Raw genomic sequence first — 19,670 nt, forward strand, 5'->3', positions numbered from 1 at the left:
AATGTTTTTGAATGAGACAATTATTTTAGTTCTTGGCGAGATTAAAAAAAACATGTAATCCGTTTAAGGCCGTTTAACTCTTGCGTCTGTATAATATGTCTTATTTACTGATCGCATATACTTAAAGAAAACATACAATCGTTTGGTACTTATAACATTCTGTATCCAGTATCTATCAATATTGACATTGTGATAAGAAAATCTCCAACGCAAAAGCAAATTAGATTTCAGATTACGAACAAATAAAAGTGCATAGATAATCTTATTTTCGGCAACACATAAATCGGTTTGTATAATAGCATATTATGTACATTTATGATAACACAAATTTAATTGCCAATTGTTTCATGAATATTTACTGATATTATTGTGTACTTACGTAAGTTAGTAGGCAGATACATTAATAATTTTAATTCCGTTTTAAAAATCGTTGAATCTTTTTACAGATGAAACCTTCTGAGGTGCTATTTGTGTATGCAAAAAGATCGTAAAAAGGCGTAATCTCTCGTTTTAGAGTTTTTCTTTATAAAAATTAGAGGCTCTAAGGGTCTCTTAAGACGATACTTCAGTGAAACGGCAAATAATTTTCAACTATAGACGCGACGAAATTTTGACTCGCTGGCATTAGGAGAGCAAACGTCGAGGTGTGAATATGTCAATTTGTTTCGTGATGGCGACGAGGGTATTAATTCTTAAATCGTGAAAAGATGACTGAAAACGTTACCCATTTACTTGAAAAAGAAAACATGTCAATGAATATATTATTATTGTTACTTATAGAGCAATAAACAGAATATTAAAAGGACGCATGTTGGATTTATATGACAAATTATATTTCGTTCGGCATGCGTCATTTGCACCCGCGTCCCGCAATCCGTGCATCGCCTAGCCACGATCTTTTGAGACCATGCCTCAACTGAGGCGTCTTTATATATTTCTTCAATATCTTCGGTCAATTGTTTTGATGAATATAATATGGACAATGGAGTCTAACTGAGAACTAACAGATATGTACCACCTATTTTGGTCTATAATACCAACTGAAGACTAGAATACTCTTCTGTTGTAGCATAAGGCGCTGATGTCAATCATTTGGAATTCTACACAGTTATACAAGATAGTATTTCTAATTTACTTACCAACATATTTTATTCTGTCTGTCCCTTGTGTTCCGGTGGGTTTTAGTACGTATTATATAGTGTTTTATGTATACCTACATGAATTTGATCTCAATTCTATACGGCCATCTGTTTCCGATACAGTGGTGAACTGTAATGAACATACGTACAATTTCAAGAGAAGTTAAAATCATAGGGTTGGAGCGGGCTCCAGCTCCGCTCCTGCTCCGGGTAAAACCGTGTTGCTCCACTGCTCTAAGCTCCGCTCCAACGCTCTTTAAAATATCTAAATGGCGACCGAACGCCTGATGGAGCGATCAATAAGTTTAACAAAAATAGTGGCAATGAAAGTATATATGACCGAGACGAATGGAGACAGCAAGGAGAGACCTTCATCCAGAAGTGGATCAAACATGGCGGAGATTATGATGATAATATATAATATAGCAGTGATTTTAGATATGCTTAAATAATCTTTCGTAAGTTAATACTACTTTATAGGTATAAAATATTATTGCCAATAGTTGGTACCTAGGTACGTAGTATAGAAAAATCAATGTTAAAAGCAATAGGTATAGGTGTATACATATAAATAAAGAAATTTATTATGAAATTGATATAACCAAACAAAGAACAATAATTAATAATAATTATTCATACGAATCATATCAATTCGATTTGATGCAATTAAGTCTTTATTCTAATTATTATTACCTAGCATTATCATAATTGTGTTTAATCTACAATAATGCCAGGATAATAAGAGATAATTGTTTTTATAAGATAATTAATTGTATTGTAAAAGCACCTAATTCATTACACATTATATATAAATCATTGAATTCGTTTAGTTTATCTTATTTAAAATGTTAAATTTAAGACAGTAGGTACCTACATACTTGATTAAACTTATATTAAGTTTAATTAGGTGTGTATGTACAGTTAGTTTGATGACTTTCGCTTTATATTACTTTATACCTGGGGCTGTCGAAATGTTCTTAATTTAAAATTCGTAATTGATAATTTTAAAAACATTGTGGATTTATCATGAACATATTTTTTTGAATTTCGAACGTCTAGATTAATATAGCATTTTGAAGTCCTGTGATTGCAGTGGTATTAATCGAAATTGTGGTTACTCCAACGCCGCCGACTTGGTAGGTATGTAGGTATGTACTGACAATATTCCGGTAATTGCACACAATCTTTGCGATTGCCAGTATCGACACACCGGTATCCAACCGCGCGGTAAATACCTAAGCCAATTTTCATTCAAAAACATTTTGTAGAAATATTATTTTCCAACACACAAAGTTTGTGAATTTGTCTCTAAAATGAAATGTGACTGTTGTTCTGCCAAAGTTAGTCCAGTTGTCAGACAACGAAAAGTGCAATTTGTGTTGGCTTTTTTGTTTTTGAGTGTTGTGGCTTATACTGCAGTCGTATTGAGCAACGGGGTCAAAGCAACAGTTAAACATCCTGAATCTCAAAATATAAAACAGCTGAGACTCGTTCATGCGGTAAGCAATCCGTTTTTATTTCCGTCTTATCGGTAATTTCAACATAGTTAACTTTTATATTAATATACTTACGTAGTACTTACAATATAATGAACTGTTATTGCATTAGATTGACGTTTAGAAGCTATTGCAGGTTACAATATCACGAAGGAAATGTGTAAGGAATACGTAATAATTAATTATATCTTTGGCGTTTTATTATAGAAACATCAATAACGTTTTTGTTTCATAACCTGAAAATGTACTGACCAACGACATATATTTTTAAATAAATGTGAAACTAGTATCGAATAAAAAGTACTGTGTTGTTTATTTAATTACGATGGCCTTCCGCCAAGGATTTACAATAAAAAAAACCAATTGTACGTATTGCTGCAACAACAATAAATCAAATTATAAAACAATCAATCTAAATTCTGTCGAATTAAGATTTTGTAATTTGTTTTATTTGTGAATATTTATTTATGTATTTGTTTATTTAGAAAAATAGACTATTATGGAATTACAAAGATTGGCCAATGCGCCATAATACATAATAAATACAAAATATAAAAATTATTTAATTACAAAATAACAACCAATATAACAATAAAGTAGAAGAGAAAGTATGTTGTAAATATTAAAGTAAAATGATAAAAACAATTATAAATTTAATATATTATGTTATATACTTAGTTTAAAAAAATCAACTTTTATGGTGCCATCAAGCAGGTTAATCGCACGATACACAGCATCATGAAACATCACATCCGTCCTGCGACGGAGTATCACGAAGACCGCAGAGTTACGAGTGACATTGGACATGGGAACATGAAAATTAATATTTGCCAGTAATTGATCTGATTGTAAATAATGAACCCACTAAGAACTAAAATGAAAATAGCAATCACTCATTGGGTAGACGAGGATTGTATTGATAGCATACCCAGAAGGAAATGAGTCGAAGAATTCTTTTTATTATCATTATCAAAAGGAAAGAATCCATATTACAGAAATATTTTTCATGCCCAATTTGTCATGTAAAATAGAAATGACGCTACCTTTTGAGATCCCTGTAACCTCAATTATCTCACTCAACTTTAATCTTCGGTCACTTAACACCATATCGTGGATTTTATTGATCATTTCTGGTGTAGTCACCTCTACAGGACGTCCTGAGCGTGGTTCATCCTTTGTTGATGTACGACCACGTTTAAATTCATTTAACCAGTTATAAATAGTTGCAAGTGAAGGAGCAGATATGCCGTGAACTAAATCCAACTCATTTTTTATTTCCTTTGCTGTTAACCCTTTTATATTAAAATGTTTAATAACAGCTCTAAACTCAATTTTCTCCATTTTCCATTTTTCCATTTTCCACAAGCAAATTTTTTTTTAAATGTACGAGAAACACACAACAAGCCGACCAATCTGATTGAAACTTCGCAGCATACTGAATCGGTAGTGCCGCTGCATGAAAACAAACCGCTTACAGTACTAGTCGCGCCACCTGTCGGCTTTTCTAAGGACTTATTGACCCACCCTCGTATATACCTATCTAGCATAACAATAAATTAGCACTGTAGACAAGGATAACAATGTCAACAATTATTTATTAAATTTAGTACCTACATAAATGACAATAATATTATTTTGGATATGAACTTGGATAATTTAATATATTTTTTTAGATACCTGTATGAATAAATTATAACTAGCTTAAGCCTTACTGAAACTTTGTAATAGTTTTTTCTACAAATAATAAATAAATAAATAAGAGACATCTAGAATTATATTATATACTTAGATAATAGTGACTTCACCAATGATTTTCTACATCTAAATGTGATTTAGTGGAATCAAATCTGTTATTATTGAATTCGTAGACGATTTTTTTTCAAAAACACGGCTCCCCGATTTGTTTTAGTTTTTAGTGACACCGGGAACGATTTTTTAATCATAATAATATAGTAAATGTCTGAGACTTTGTTCAGAATTAGAACTTATTAGTCGATTATTTTTTTTCAAATACTTTAGTGTTTGACTGCTTGTGGGCGGAAAGGGCCCCATAGGAAGCCGCGCAGCCCAATTTGACAACCGCTCATAAAAATAATAATTACAGAATGCATAATTATTGCATATTGTAATGGAAGCGTGCTAATTATAGTCTATTAAATTGTACCCATATAATGGCACTGTCCGTTTTCAAGAACTGTGTGTTATTTGATTAGATATCACGATTTACTACGTTGAGGTACCTGGGTAAAGTACGTATAATATAAAGTGCCATGCCTGATCCAGTAATCATATCATTTGCCAGTTGTCTGTCAAATGATCACGTACGTTCAATACAAAACCAGTTAAAATATATTTGAGCATTGTTGTTTGAGTAATAGCACATGGAAGAATAGGCAAAAACATTTGACTAAATAACACGTACATGGGTACTTGTATGCAATGAGGCCTCAGTTTGTAGCAGTGTTTTTTGTGATACCGATTTTGGCGAGTGGGAGAGTGACAATCCATGGACCAAATACTGAAGAAATTAAACATGAAGATACTACACAGCTACGACTTGTCCATGTGGTAAATATTGGTTAAAAACGGTATATTTATAATGTTTAATAGGTATAATAATTGTTATCGTTTGTAATCTTAGAATACCAAAATTCGGGTATTAAAAATATGACAGTTCCAGGTTCTTAGATTGTCTTTAATAATTATAATGATTTTTGAAAAAACAAACATGCTTTTTTCTAGAAAATGGCTGTAATTTAAAGAAAGCAGTTGTATTTTTCACCAATGAATACTAATTATAATAAAACTTTGTACTCAGATATAGATCATAGAAAAATTCTTTCGTTTTTGTCTAATTTCGAGATTGAAAAAAAAATTCCTGGAATTGATAATTCTGTCCGGGATTTGAACCCCTAAATACAGCTAGATAACTTATAATTTAACATTGTTAGTAAATTGAAATTTAAAATAATTATTAGTGCGGTGTGTGAAAATTGATTGAATTAGTTCTCCTAGCACTTCATTTTAGCAATACTCAGTTAGCAGGTAAATTAGAAAGGCAAGTACCTAATAATTATTATTCATGCTTTTATCATCAGGTGACTGTTGTAGGCACATAAGAATGCATATAATGAACGAGGATTAGGTTTAAATATATCTACTTTTTCAGAGCCTTATATTAACCGTTTAATTGTGTAATGCATATTATTATATATATATTGTAGATAAAAAACAACATTAATGACGTTATATAGTTGCAGTATCGTTCTGCTATTTGCGGAAAATTAAGAACCCGTAGTAACTTTGGCGCCTAAATAATCCTGGATAATTCGAACACTTCATAATATGAAAAATACTCTTGGTACTGTGATGTCACATCCTTTCTCACCATTAGATATAATATCGACTATATTTAGGAAAAAGGGCGTAACCCTCGATTTCTATAAAAGTGCTTTTATTAGATATTATCAATGTATACAACTAAATACACGTTCTGTAAAAAGGAAGTAAGCCATAAATTCAGGTTTTAATTGAGCTTTAATTAAGTTTTAATTTAAGGAAAAAAGCATTTACCCTCAATTTTAATGATTTTTCTGTAATAACTTCTTCAATTATTAGTATATCGAAAAGATATTACACCAAATCATCAATCATCATGCACACAATGTCTGTGCCTATTTTTTTTTATTAATATTGAACCAAAATCATTCAAAAAACGTTTTTTGATTCTCCTGTAAAATTTGATTTGTGTGGGTTACGCCCTTTTTCGAATTACTGTTTTCGCCATCCAAGTTAATTATAATATTCAGCAAAATATTCCTATTCGAGATGTACTCGTACATTCATATTTGCAATCGCTAAGTCGATAGTAAACGACTGATGGAAATGAGAGAATAATAAAATTGATGTATAGTCTATTGGTATTAATATTTTGGATATGTTATATTCAAGACTGAATCAGGGCTCGAAATGGACCGGAGCACCGTTCCGGTTCGCAAAATCCCCAAAACTATCGCTCCGTCTTGTGGACATATTAATTTGACCGTCTGAGCTAGATTTGCAATATAATGTAAAAATATAACAAACTTATTTTTATAAAATACACATGCAATTAAATACTTAACTATGTTAATATTTTCGTAAAATTATCGAGCGCTCCGGTTCGAAAAATATTCCATTTCGAGCGCTGGACTGAATGTTCCATTTTTTATATTGCAAATAGCTATCTAATTTGAAATAACAAAAGAAAAAATTAGACCTAGTCTTTCACTTCCCTGGTGATGTATCTTATTCGATTAGCTATCGATTCAACTATCCTTATAGCGAATAATTGCTAATAACTACGCTATCCGAGGCACAAAGATGTCATAGTTTCGGAGGTTTTTCAAAATGATGTATATTCCATATTAAAATTATTTTTAATTAAAATTGTTCAGTATAGTTCAACACATTATATATGTAATTATTTTTTTATATTTATTTATATAACCGTAATTTTCTTGTTCAGTGAAGTGTACCAGTTTATTTTACAGCTCATTATAATACATCACAATAATTATTGAATCATTTTCTAAAGGTTTTCCGCCATGGTCAGAGGACGCCAGCAGATACTTATCCGAACGATAAGTATATCAACCACACATTTTACCCTTTTGGGTGGGGGCAATTGACAAATGTAAGTAAGACTCTTTTTTATCGTTTTCTCGCTCACTTTATTTGCACATCCTATTAGCTCAGTTCGCTTAGTTTTAAAATAAATTTTTACTCAATACATACCTTTTACAGTTACGTGCTAAGCTATTTTTTGGTGAAGGCTATACCTCAGTTGAGGCATGGTCTAAAAAGATCATGGCTAGGCGATGCGCGGATTACGGGTCGCGGGTGCAAATGACGCATGCCGAACGAAATATAATTTGTCATATAAATCCAACATGCGTCCACTTAATGTTTTGTTTATTGTTCTATCAGTAACATGATAGTAGATGGGCCGGGTTGTACCTGCGGGCATGACCACCAAGATGTTGAACACATCCTCTGGGATTGCCCGCTTATGGAATTCGAACGAGCGGGGCTGTTTGCCAGGGTCCGTCCTCACACGGGCCCAATTGGTCATGGAGATCTGGTAGCAACCGAGGCCAATTTTGCGGCATTTGAGAAATTTGCAGCGTCGTATGGGGAGCGGGATAGTCCCGACTCTTCTGTAGACTCATCCATTTCAATTCGTGACACTCAGTATGCGGGTACACAAAGCGCTTAACGTCAGCGGACAGCAGAGCCAGTCCAAAAAACAAAAAATTTCTTTCTTAACTTTCTTCTTTAAGCACTACGGTGCATGGTTGCAGCATCAGTCCCGTGCGGCTCCGTCTCGGGACGGAATGAGCACTTAAAATCACTTCTTTCAGACACGTTTAAAGCGTCATAGAAAGCGGCCGTGCATATCCACGGTTGTGCATATATGACGGGTGGTGGTGGGCACTTTAACGTATGTTCTATCAGTAACAATAATAATATATTCATTGACATGTTTTCTTTTTAAAGTAAATGGGTAACGTTTTTAGTCATCTTTACACGATTTAAGAATTAATACCCCCATCGCCATCACGAAACAAATTGACGTATTCACACCTAGACGTTCGGTCTCCAAGTGCCAGCGAGTCCAAAGTTTCGTCGCGCATATAGTTGAAAATTATTTGCCGTTTCACTGAAGTATCGCCTTAAGGTGATGTCTTTACGTTCCAGAGGCACCTAACGGAAAAATACAAAGATTGCAATTTGAGACATTTTTTTGATAATTTACAATTTCAACTGCATTAATTAATATGTATCAATATGTAATAATGTATCTGAAAACATTTTCGATAAGAATATCTGGTTCACTGAATAATGTAGTTTGCAATTAAAATATTTTGATCCTTCAAATCATTAAAAGATTTGAATGAGGTAAGTATTTACCTAACCGGAACAAAATGATGAACTGACTGGGATTTCGGAACGTAATCTCAAATCGGGACAATTCGTCACTGTGTCTCATATTGAGTCTAGTTATAGGTATATTCCAGGGAACTCAGAATTAATGGGAACTGAAATACCTAACGGATGTGGAGTAACAGGCAACCGATCTCGAGTGCGTAAAATATAAATATGGATTAAACTTACGTACTTAATACACTTGTCCTTCGTTCTGTTAACTGCTCTCGGTTTATGCACTGACGTTCATTCAATATTGGTGTATTTGAAGGTTGCAACACACACTATTGCACGTCTGCGGTTCATTTTCGTAGAACACTCACACATTCAAACCCCTGCGTCAAGTGTACTGGCGTATAACTTATCGGAATTCTATTTATTAATCTGTTTTATGGTATCTTCTAATTTTAAGATTCAAATATTTGGTACTGTTCGGTTATCAGGAATACAGCGGAAAACACATTTTGAAAATAGCCGATAAACTGGATTATTTGTTAGGTTAACCTAACCCAACCTAACCTAAACTAACCCAAACTAACAAATAATCCAGTATATCGGGTATTTTCAAAATGTGTTTTCCGCTGTATTCCTGATAATAACCGAATAGTACCGTAATATATGAAACGTCAGTGGAGATAATAGTTTATTAAACAGTTAAAAAAAACTAAAGTATATTATGGTATAATGGGCAGTGTTGTAAAATAAATAGTATTGTAGTAGCGAAACATATTTATTTCCTTGATAATGGTAAGATAAATATTAGGTATTATTATTTGATTAACCATTCGTAAATTGTTAATTATTTGTAACTGGTTATAGGTAGTAATACTGGGCTATCAAGACATTGTGTAATTTGATCATTTTAATTATGTTAATGCCCTTGATTTTTCTTCCACTTACACACATTACTTATTGAATATTTAATAATATAATTTGTATCTAACCTTGTAAAGTATCTAACCTATTTTACCACGTTTTTCTTAGCTCGTATTTTTGTTTGTCCGGTGGTTGTTTATGCAGCACAAATCTTGCAATCGATTTTTAACTAACTTCCCGACTAGCTAGACATTTGAAACTTTTAGAATATATCAGAACACGATGCCAATGCATTCTTTTAATACTTTTAGCCATCTTTAGGTAGAATTGAATTCATTTTCAGTTAATTCTGTTTTGTATGAAAAGTAGTTTCGGAAGAAATCCTTAATCCAATCCACTATTATTGGTTGCTAAGGAGGTGGCCCTAGAAACTAAATTATTAATATACCTATACGTGCGTTACTATAGAAATCAAAATGACATTTCAGTACTTATTCTATATTTTTGTTTGTTTGTTGCAAAATAACAAAAAAATGATTTGTTGACAATTGCCTTATTTGTCCTAAATTATTAATCCATAGAATTGTCAAGTTTATATGATTCAGCAGAAAATTTAAAAACATGGTATATAAAAAGTTCTTTTTATATTGTAATTATTATATAATAATTATAAAGTACCTCTGGATGCAGCGACTTAGCACTTAAATTAGCATTAAATTTTGAACGTGTATTTGAATCGCTGGAATGAGCCAAATATATTTAGAAAATGCCTGCAAAAAGTATATCATTATAATATAATTATTTATTTTGGTGTATCTGACAGCCAATCTGTCTGTAACCCAGTGCAGCATACACACAGACTCTAAGCACCAGAGCCTACGCATTGCACTGCATAGTAGTAATTATTCCGACTGTCATTATGGATGAAACTCGTGTAAAATACACCGGTTTTATCGAAATAAATACCTACCAATCTATCTTCTTCTTCTTTGCCCATATCCGCCCCTTAACTGGAGCATATGGACACCACGCGGCGCCTCCAAGAATCCCTGTCGCTCGCCAGTCTTCTTGCTTCGTTCCAGGTCAAACCAGCATCCCGTAGCTCCGCCGTATACACTCTGTAGATTGTATTTAGCGGCCTTCCAGGACGCCGGAATCCGGTCGGCTTGAAGAACAGGCAAGCCAGGTTAAAGTTCTCTTCTGGCATCCGCAGCACGTGGCCGAACCAGGTCCAACGTCGCCTCTTCACTTTCAGCGTGATGAGAGGCTGCTTGGTACGTTCTCTTATCTCCTCGTTGCTCCTAAAGTCATACCACCGCACACCCAGTATTCGTCGCAAACATCTGTTTTCGAAGCTCAGTATACGGTTGCTCTGAGCCTTCGTAAGGTGCCATGATTCGCTACCGTAAAGCAGCACCGTCAGAATGCAAGCGTCGAATAGGCGGCATTTGGTTTTGACCGAGTACAATCGTGAGTCCCAGACATTTCGCATCGAGTTGAATGTTGCTCCAGCCATTCCCATTCGGATAGCGAGCTCTTTCTGCAAAATGCCATCTCCCGTGATGTGTACCCCCAGGTACTTGAAGCTGTCGACGCTCTCGATGCTCTGTCCATCGCTAATCAGAGGGAAATCTGGATCAGGACAGGTGCTATTGCACAAGACGTTGGTTTTCTTCGCGTTGATTTTCAAACCAACGCGAGAGGAGTTGTTATGCAACCTGTCGATTGTCTCTTGAATGCCCTCGATTGAGTTGTCGAATAGGACAGCATCATCGGCGTATTCCAGGTCGCATAGCTTCACTGTGGGGGTAACAGGTATGCCTCGGTCGGGTGGTATTGACTTCCGTAGTATGAAGTCAAAGAGAATGATAAAGAGAAACGGTGCAAGGACACAACCCTGTCTGACTCCGGTCGTGACCCCGAACCATTCCGTGACAGTGTCTCCAATTCTGACACAGCATTCGCTATTCTCGTGCAGGCTTTTGATTATGGCAATGATCTTGGGAGGGATCCCGTATGCTCCCAGTATCATCCAGAGGGAGGGGCGGTGCGGACTGTCGAAAGCCTTCTCATAATCCACAAAACAGCAGGCCATCGGACTGTTCAACTCATGGCTCTGCTGGAGAAGACATCGAAGATTGTGGATTTGGTCTGCACACGCTCGACCAGGTAGAAACCCGGCTTGGTTTTTCCTGAGGACGTGCATTATTGGGTCCCTTATTCTCATCAAAATGATGTTTGCCAAAATCTTTCCCGGAACACTGAGTAGCGTAATGCCTCGGTAATTGTCGCAGCTTAGAGGGTCACCTTTTTTAAGAAGTGTGATGATTTCACCGTTCACCCAGTCCCTTGGGCAGCGCTCTTCTTCCCACACCTTTGTCATCAGATGAAACATAGGGTGCAGGATTGCGCTCAAGCTGTACTTGAGGAATTCAGGATGAATTCCGTCTCCCCCCGGTGCCTTTCCGTTCTTGAGCCTTTTCACAGCCGATTTTATCTCGGTGTGCGTGGGCGGGCAATCGGAAATGTCGGTCGCTCGGGGAATGTCCAAAAGTAAAGCTTCCGCAGATATGTCAAAGGGATCCAAGGGGGGTGGGCGGTTCAGCACTCCGCAGAAATGATTCTTCCAAATCTTCTTGACGCATTCTGCGTCAGACTCTATTGCTCCACTGGGACCACGAATGGCTCCGGGAGTCGGTGGTCGCCTGCCGCAGACTTCACGGGTGATTCGGAAGAGTTTCCTGGTGTCATTTCTGCTTGCTGCCTCCTCTGCCGCTTCAATTTGCCGGTTCATAAAATTGCGCTTGTCCAACCGCACGGATCGTTTGACTACCCTGTCTTGGGTCTGGTAGTCAGTCCGGCGGTCCTCGGTTCGGTCGGGGTCTCTCTCCTCGTCTCTCAGGGCTTTCAGCCTGGCTCGTTCACCAATTTCAACCCACGTTTCGTCAGACATCCACTTTGGCTGCTCACTCCTTCTGGTACCAAGGACGGTACGAGCCGACGACACAATCGCACTCTTTATGAGGCTCCAGTCCGCCTCAATGAGGTCGGATTCAGATTTGTGCCGCTCGTAGATACGATCTACACTATCTCGTACAGCAGTTTCGAAGTCGGTCCGAATTCTTCGGCGTCGGAGCTTCTCAACGTCAATTCGTTCGCACTTTGGAGGCCTCGCCTGGCGACTGAGTTTTACTCGGATGTTTCCAATAAGTAACTCATGATCGCTATGGATATCGGCGCCTCTGTAAGTACGCACGTCGAGAAGTTCCTTTCGGTGCTTCAAGCTGTATAAGAAGTGGTCAATCTGCGTCCTCGTGCGTCCATCAGGAGACGTCCACGTATATTTGTGAATGTCTTTGTGGGGAAAAACAGTGCCTCCGATTGCAAGCTCGTTCAGAGTGGCGAATTCTACGAGCCGCTCACCATTATCGTTGGGGTCACCGAGGCCGTGTCGTCCCATCACCGTGGGGCCAAGCACCGGGTCTGCTCCTACTCTCGCATTATAATCCCCCATTACAATCACGCGGTCTCTTCGGGGGATGGCGGAGACTGCCGCGTGGAGAGAATCGTAAAAAGCATCCTTTGTCTGCGCGTCGGCATCCTCAGTGGGGGCGTAGCACTGAAAGACGGTCAAGGAGCTACCAGGCGTCTTGAAGGAGGCACGTATCAGTCTCTCCGAGATTGGTTCCCATTTCACGAGGCAACGGGCCGCTCTCTTTGACATCAACACTGCCACTCCCTGGCGATGGTATTGCTCCTGACCTGAGTAGACAATAGAGTAACCCTCAATCAACTTTCTCCCGGCTCCTTTCCAGCGCACTTCGCTCAGCCCTAGGATGTCCACACCATAGGTGTGCATGATGCGTGTGGCGTGCAGGTCCTTTCCGGGGGTACGCAGGGTGCGAACATTATATGTCCCAATGCGCATACTCGAGTTGTTAGAGAGGATTACTCTACCTGTTTCATTGTCCATTTCCATGCAAGGTCGTCGTTTTACAGAGCCGGTTGTCGTCCGAGGCTGCTGTGTAGGTGTTTTGTTAATCTGTTTCGTTTAAGGAGGCAAGGTGATTAGCCCAGCGCTCCCGAGGCCTGAGCCACGAGGGCCCTGAAGGTCGGCTCGACCAGGTTTTTCTGTCGGGGATTTCCTTCCCTTAGCCAGAAGGCCAGTTTTATGGCGCCGGTCACTCGCTGTTCGCCCCCTGCTGTTAGCTACAGCGTACGCTGCATTGCCCGGAGGTCACCACGGGGAGGCCAGCAGATGGGACTTGCTGGCAGTTTGGCATTTCCCAACTTTTGCTATGAACACATCTACTGGCGTCAATGTGTCCACTTGGGGCCGACCAGCCGTTGACCAGCCAAATCGGTATTAAAAATCGGTATTCAAATCGACGTGTTATTTAGCTACGAGTATTGTTATCCTACATTATTTTTCTTCTGATATTATGTCAACAAAATAATAGTAAGGTGGCATCGTCACTCGATTTTTTTCTAGTGTTAAGATAACAATAATATGCTCTTGCGCAACCTTAGAGTAGACATAGTAATTTGCCATGTACGTATGATATGAAAAAAATCATATTCACACAAATGAAGTCATTTAAAAACATTTATGTTAAAAACGTGTCATCGTTTGACAATATAGTTGTCTTAAAACACTGTAACGGAATGCACTACTCACGATAATAACCGTAATAATGTTGTATTTTTCTGTTAAAAATATAATCTGTAAATGGCTTGCAATAGGAATACAGAATTTGCAAGGTTATTGACTAAGTCAGGGGTAGTTAACCTTTTTATATCTACCGCCCACTTTTGTATCTCTATTAGTAGTAAAATTTTATAACCGCCCACCGGTTCCACAGTAATGGTGATTTATAAAGTAAAGACGTAATTTTACTTTATAAAATTTATAAAGCAGGGTTAGGCACAGCAAGTTAAAGCATATAATAATATTTTTTTTTCGACCATGTCCGATCCTAATAGGATCATATGGGCCTCCACAGAGTAGATGTTTGTATAACAGATTTTGTTTTTACGAGAAATGGATGTCAGCCACTTGCTCAACCTATTAGGTCCATACCCTGACTCATACACAAATCGAAAAACAATATCTGTACTTGCCAGACCCAGGATTCGAACCTGAGACCCACGGCGTGATAGTCCAACGCTTAAGCCGCGCTGCCACCTTGGTTGTAAAACATAATATACTAATAAAGTATAATAATAATTACTAACTTAAAACTTTATGTCAGAATTTCGCTAAGTTTGGCAGAATAAATCTTTATAAAACAACTTACTGTTGTTAAATCTATATTTTTATTTATATTTTGCATACATATAAGCATGACGTCTGATGAAATTATATTTAATTAATTACATTATTAATGAGATCCCTTAGGCTGATGCTGCGAAACTAAATACTGGATATCTGGCTCAGTTTTTGTGAAGAACAAACGAAAGTCTCCTCTTTCGGAAAAATTCAGGCGGTTTCTTTCTTTGATCATAATATGATTAACAGCACTAAAGCTTGCTTCAACAAGATATGAGGTAGGAAAAGATATCAATAAACTGAATATCATTTCACACATATTTGGATATAAGACAGGCATTTGTTATTTTTCCAAGGGTTTTCATTAAATATAATGAAAAGGTTTTCAAAACCCCTACCGCCCACCGTGAAAGCTGGAACGCCCACTACTGGGCGGTAGAGACCAGGTTGACTACCCCTAGACAAAGTGTATTATTCTATTTATTAAACAATACGTTTATCTGTTAGTACACAGCTAATTATCATAATATTATTATTGCACCTAATGTAGATTAATTGCTAAGATAGACGACACACACGACTTTGACATATAAAAAATACATTCTAAGGCCGCATAAGAAGAGAATTGATTTGAATAATAAATGATTAAAATTACTACATAAATTAGATTATCAGGGCTGACGATAAACAGAACCGTATTGTAAAGGAAATTAAAAAAAACCTTGTATTTAAAAAATACAAAATAAATAATAAATCACATATTATTATTATGTGCGATGCTTCGATTCAATATTTATTAAGGCGTAATATTATATCCTACTGTCCTATTATGTACTTTCATACATATCGATGCCCCATTTCAATAAGGAAACAACTCAAAATGTCAAGGTTTTGAGTTAATAATACCATTCGATGTCTTCTCTTTACAATTCAGCAAAAACAAGAGTCAAAAATTTGTCAATGTATCATAAAATCGAAAAACCCTGAGATTAATCATTAATTCAGTTATATATTGTAATTTTTGGGTAAATTCCTTATTAAATTGTGCATTGATGAATTATTCCACTAAACTAAATATAAAAAACATACATTTTCGTCAAAATCAAGGCTTTATCAAGGTCATTATCATACAACAAGGTCTTTTGAGTTGTTTCCCTATTGAAATATGGAAATACGTGCCGGACGAAATCCCGAAGGCCGGAATCCCGAAGGCCGAAATCCCGAATGCTGAAATCCCGAATGGCCGAAATCCCGAAAGGCCGAAATCCCGAAAGCCTAAATCCCGAAAGCCGAAATCCCGAAAGCCGAAATCCCGAATACCGAAATCCCGAACGCTGAAATCCCGAATGGCCGAAATCCCAAATGGCTGGAATCCCGAAGGCCGAAATCCCGAAAAATAAAAAATTGCGCAATTTTTATATGAGAGACAAACGCCCATTTTTTGCGGAAAATGGGTTTTGCAGATTGCGCAATTATTGTTGTTTGTATTTTATTATTTTTCGTTTTTTTTATATTTCCAGAAAAAAACGGGTTTTTGTCTCTCTTGCAAAAATTGCGCAATTATTGATGTTTGTATTTTTTTTATTTTTCGGGATTCCGGCCATTCGGGATTTCAGCGTTCGGGATTTAGGCTTTCGGGATTTCAGCCATTCGGGATTTCGACCCAAACCCGAAATATGGTATCGATTTGCTCGACTAAAATGGCATTCAGAGACATTGCGTTAGTTATGGGGTTAGGTAATTATTTAAGAAATTATAATATTCAGCATCTCAAAAGTATACCAGCAAGATACAACTGTGTTTTAGGAGGGCAGTTAAGAAAAATGTATAATATGACGAAAGCCATAAAACTAATTTCAAATTACTCTCACAAAGTTGAGAAAATTACGGCCTTTTAGCTATGCAGTCACGATATATTGTTTTATCTTTGTCACTTACGCCCATGTCCAGTGCTCTAAATGGAAAAGTTTACGAACCGGTGCGCTCAACAGTTTTCAAATTGGTTGTCAAATTTTATGTGTATTTCATAAAAAAATAAGTGAGTGAGATTTTCTATTATATTGCCTATCTAGCTCAGACGGTCAAAATATTTTTTCCACGAGACGGAGAGATAATATTACCGATTTCACGATAAGGAACGGCGCTCCGGTAATTTCGAGCCCTGCCCATATCACTTAATATTACATATACATGATAAAATATCAATGATGTTAATCCTTATGCCTTTTCACAGGTCGGTAGGCAAAATCAATACAAACTTGGCGAGTTTCTACGCCATCGATATAATGACTTCCTCGGTGATCTTTACTCGTCATCAACAGTATTCGCTCAGAGTACATACCCTGACAGAGCCTTCATGAGCTGTGCCCTTACACTGGCTGGCCTGTGGCCTACTAAGGGTACTCCCTTGGATTGGAATCCGAAGCTCTCGTGGTCACCGATTCCGATAAGGAGCCAGCCTCTGAATGAAGATACTGTAAGCATACTGACATTCATACAATATTATGTAGACAATTGATATATTATTATTGAGCTTCTCAGTTGGAATAGTATATTTTATTCATTTTTCATATCGAAACCAGAAACAGAAACTATTATAAAAAAGTTTTCTCATGCCTGGTGTACATTAAATTGCTAATGTAGTTTTATTACGTCAGTAATATTTTAATATAAAGTCACTACAATTAGCAATACAAGTTTTAATTTATTATTATACAATAAAAATAGTTTTGTATTTAAAACATACGTACATCCATTAAATTAAGCATGAATTAGTAATTTTATTAGTGCCATACAGATTATTACATTGATTATATATTTTTAATAATTAAACCACAATTTACCGGATAAACAACCTTGTTTTGCAAAGCAAATGTATGCGAAAATTCTCAGGTATTCTGTTTATTTCTTAGAATAACTTTTTATGAACATTTTTTTCTAGTAACTACATAACTAAATTTATATTACGCAAATAGTATAGTACGTTCAAGTTATACCCGTGATAAACATATTATTTTCTTTGTGGTTATTATAGAATATGTTGGGTTTTCCAAAGCATTCCTGATTAAGTTTCTTTACGATTAATAAGCTCACGTTGCCAATTTATACTTGTTGTTCAGTTTTCCGAGGATAATCAGGTTCTCCCCAAAATTAAAATTTAAAGATAATTCAGAGCTATCTATAATTTAATATATTTAGCTATCCTTCCATTTTTGTTACCAAAGAACAATTTATTATTTCTCTCCAGAGAAAGCCGTTTTAGTCTTCTTCACTTACCTACGTAAAATTATTTTATGCTAATGATGCAATTCTCTTACATACCGGATATTTTCTCGGACTAGGTAAAAATAAAGTACAATACCTACTCAAAATAAAAAAAACAAAACTGGAGTTTTCAGGCCGAAAAAAAATTAAAGGACACTATGCTTAAATTAATGAACATCCAACAACAAATTAACTATATTTATTATTATTATTATTGAACAAATTAACGATAACTGTGTTATTCTCAGAATTAATTTATATTACAAAACCAGTGTACTGTTTACATTTCAATATTTAGAAATATATCCAGTATACATTACCAATGTTTATTATACAAATCTACGTCATTTTAAATTCTCTAAATTTAATAATTCATTGGGTCTATTATATACACAAACAATTATAAGGCCAGTGGTCACTTATGTCTGTGAGACTTGATGCTTAACTCAAAACGAAGAAAACAAATTAGCTGTCTTCGAGCGCAAAATCTTTGGACCCACGTTGGAAAATGGGAACTACAGAATAAAAATGAACAACGAGTTGGAAGAGCTGATTGAACAGCAAACAATCATAAGATACTGTAAGTCCCAAAGACTACGATGGGCGGGACATGTGGAGAGAATGCCTGAAGTTAGAGCGCCAAGGATCATAACGAAGTGGCTACCCCAACGGAAGAGACCCAGAGGCCGTCCAAGAAGGAGATGGGCTGACGCCGTAGAAGTGAACTGGCTTCATATAGGAAGACCCGGTAACTGAAGAAGTGTGGCGAGAGACCGGAGTGAGTGGAGAGCGGTTATGGAGGAAGCCGAATCCCACCCCGGGATGTAGCGCCGTGGAAGAAGAAGATTATATACACAAGGCGGCTATCGGCAACTATCGACGGTAGTTTAACATATTTATGTATTGAGGAGGTTAACTGTTACAATAAGTTAATTATAAACGATACGATAAACTACCGTCGATAACCGGCAATAGGCGTCTTGTGTACCTACATATAGAATAGACGCACATGTGTACTTTTATTAGTTTCATATTAGGCTTTCTAGTAGAAACGTTGTAAACAACGGACTCTATTTTAGTTGATAGATTTTTGAATAAGCGTGATAATCATTGGTTTTTTTTTAATAATAATAAGTATATGACGAATAAAAAAATACTACTCGTATACATCTGAGCATGCTTATGCAAATTTTATACTTTTGTATACGAATAAATACAGATGAATGTGGTTGAAAAAATAACGTTATCTGTATTTCAGTAGGTACGGAGGATTATTCATCTTTAAAGTATTGAAACCATATTGTGCTAACGTGGAGAAATATGTCAGTGTTTCCCAATTATTTTGATTCAATATAACGGAAGTTTTTAAATATTTTAGCGGAGTGAGAATGTATTTTGTCGTTGAGAATTTGCGATTTTCTTCTTCAAGTTCTAACGCAGTTTCTCGGTGTTGAAAAATAAACAGGTGAGTTACAAAATGGCAAAGTAAAAGACAGTAAAAATATGTCAACTCTCGTATTAAAAAAGCTTAGGTTTTTTCTTCCTAAAAGTCATAAACATACAAATACTTAGCTGCTTATTTTATAAATATTTCGGTAGTATAATTGTGAAATGTTTGTTAATAATAATGTAGGTATACCTATATTCTGATCAGCAGCGTACGGTGACTATTGAAATCGGGCACACTCTTCATCACAAGTGGTTTTATCCACCAGGGGA

The 19,670-nt window shown here is 36.3% G+C and overlaps 1 protein-coding gene across 6 annotated transcripts in view; it reads left to right on the plus strand.

The window, feature by feature from the left end:
• The window catches only part of LOC147064488 (venom acid phosphatase Acph-1-like), a 30,603-nt gene that overhangs the window by 1,384 nt on the left and 9,549 nt on the right, over positions 1 to 19,670 (plus strand). For 2 of the 6 annotated variants that reach the window (XM_085957708.1, XM_085957709.1), the window contains 3 exons: positions 5,014 to 5,203; positions 7,212 to 7,310; positions 16,921 to 17,163. In XM_085957708.1, coding sequence (XP_085813834.1) covers positions 5,075 to 5,203; positions 7,212 to 7,310; positions 16,921 to 17,163 — 471 coding nt within the window. In that variant the 5' untranslated portion in view covers positions 5,014 to 5,074. Of the gene's footprint in view, positions 1 to 2,219; positions 2,639 to 4,848; positions 5,204 to 7,211; positions 7,311 to 16,920; positions 17,164 to 19,670 lie in introns of those variants that run through there. The other 4 variants (XM_085957707.1, XM_085957706.1, XM_085957711.1 and 1 more) reach the window with 4 other exon arrangements.

The sequence above is a fragment of the Rhyacophila brunnea genome, unplaced genomic scaffold (genome assembly GCF_057557595.1).
Source record: "Rhyacophila brunnea isolate RB1 unplaced genomic scaffold, BYU_Rbru_1.0 scaffold_7, whole genome shotgun sequence".
Lineage (NCBI taxonomy): Eukaryota > Metazoa > Arthropoda > Insecta > Trichoptera > Rhyacophilidae > Rhyacophila > Rhyacophila brunnea.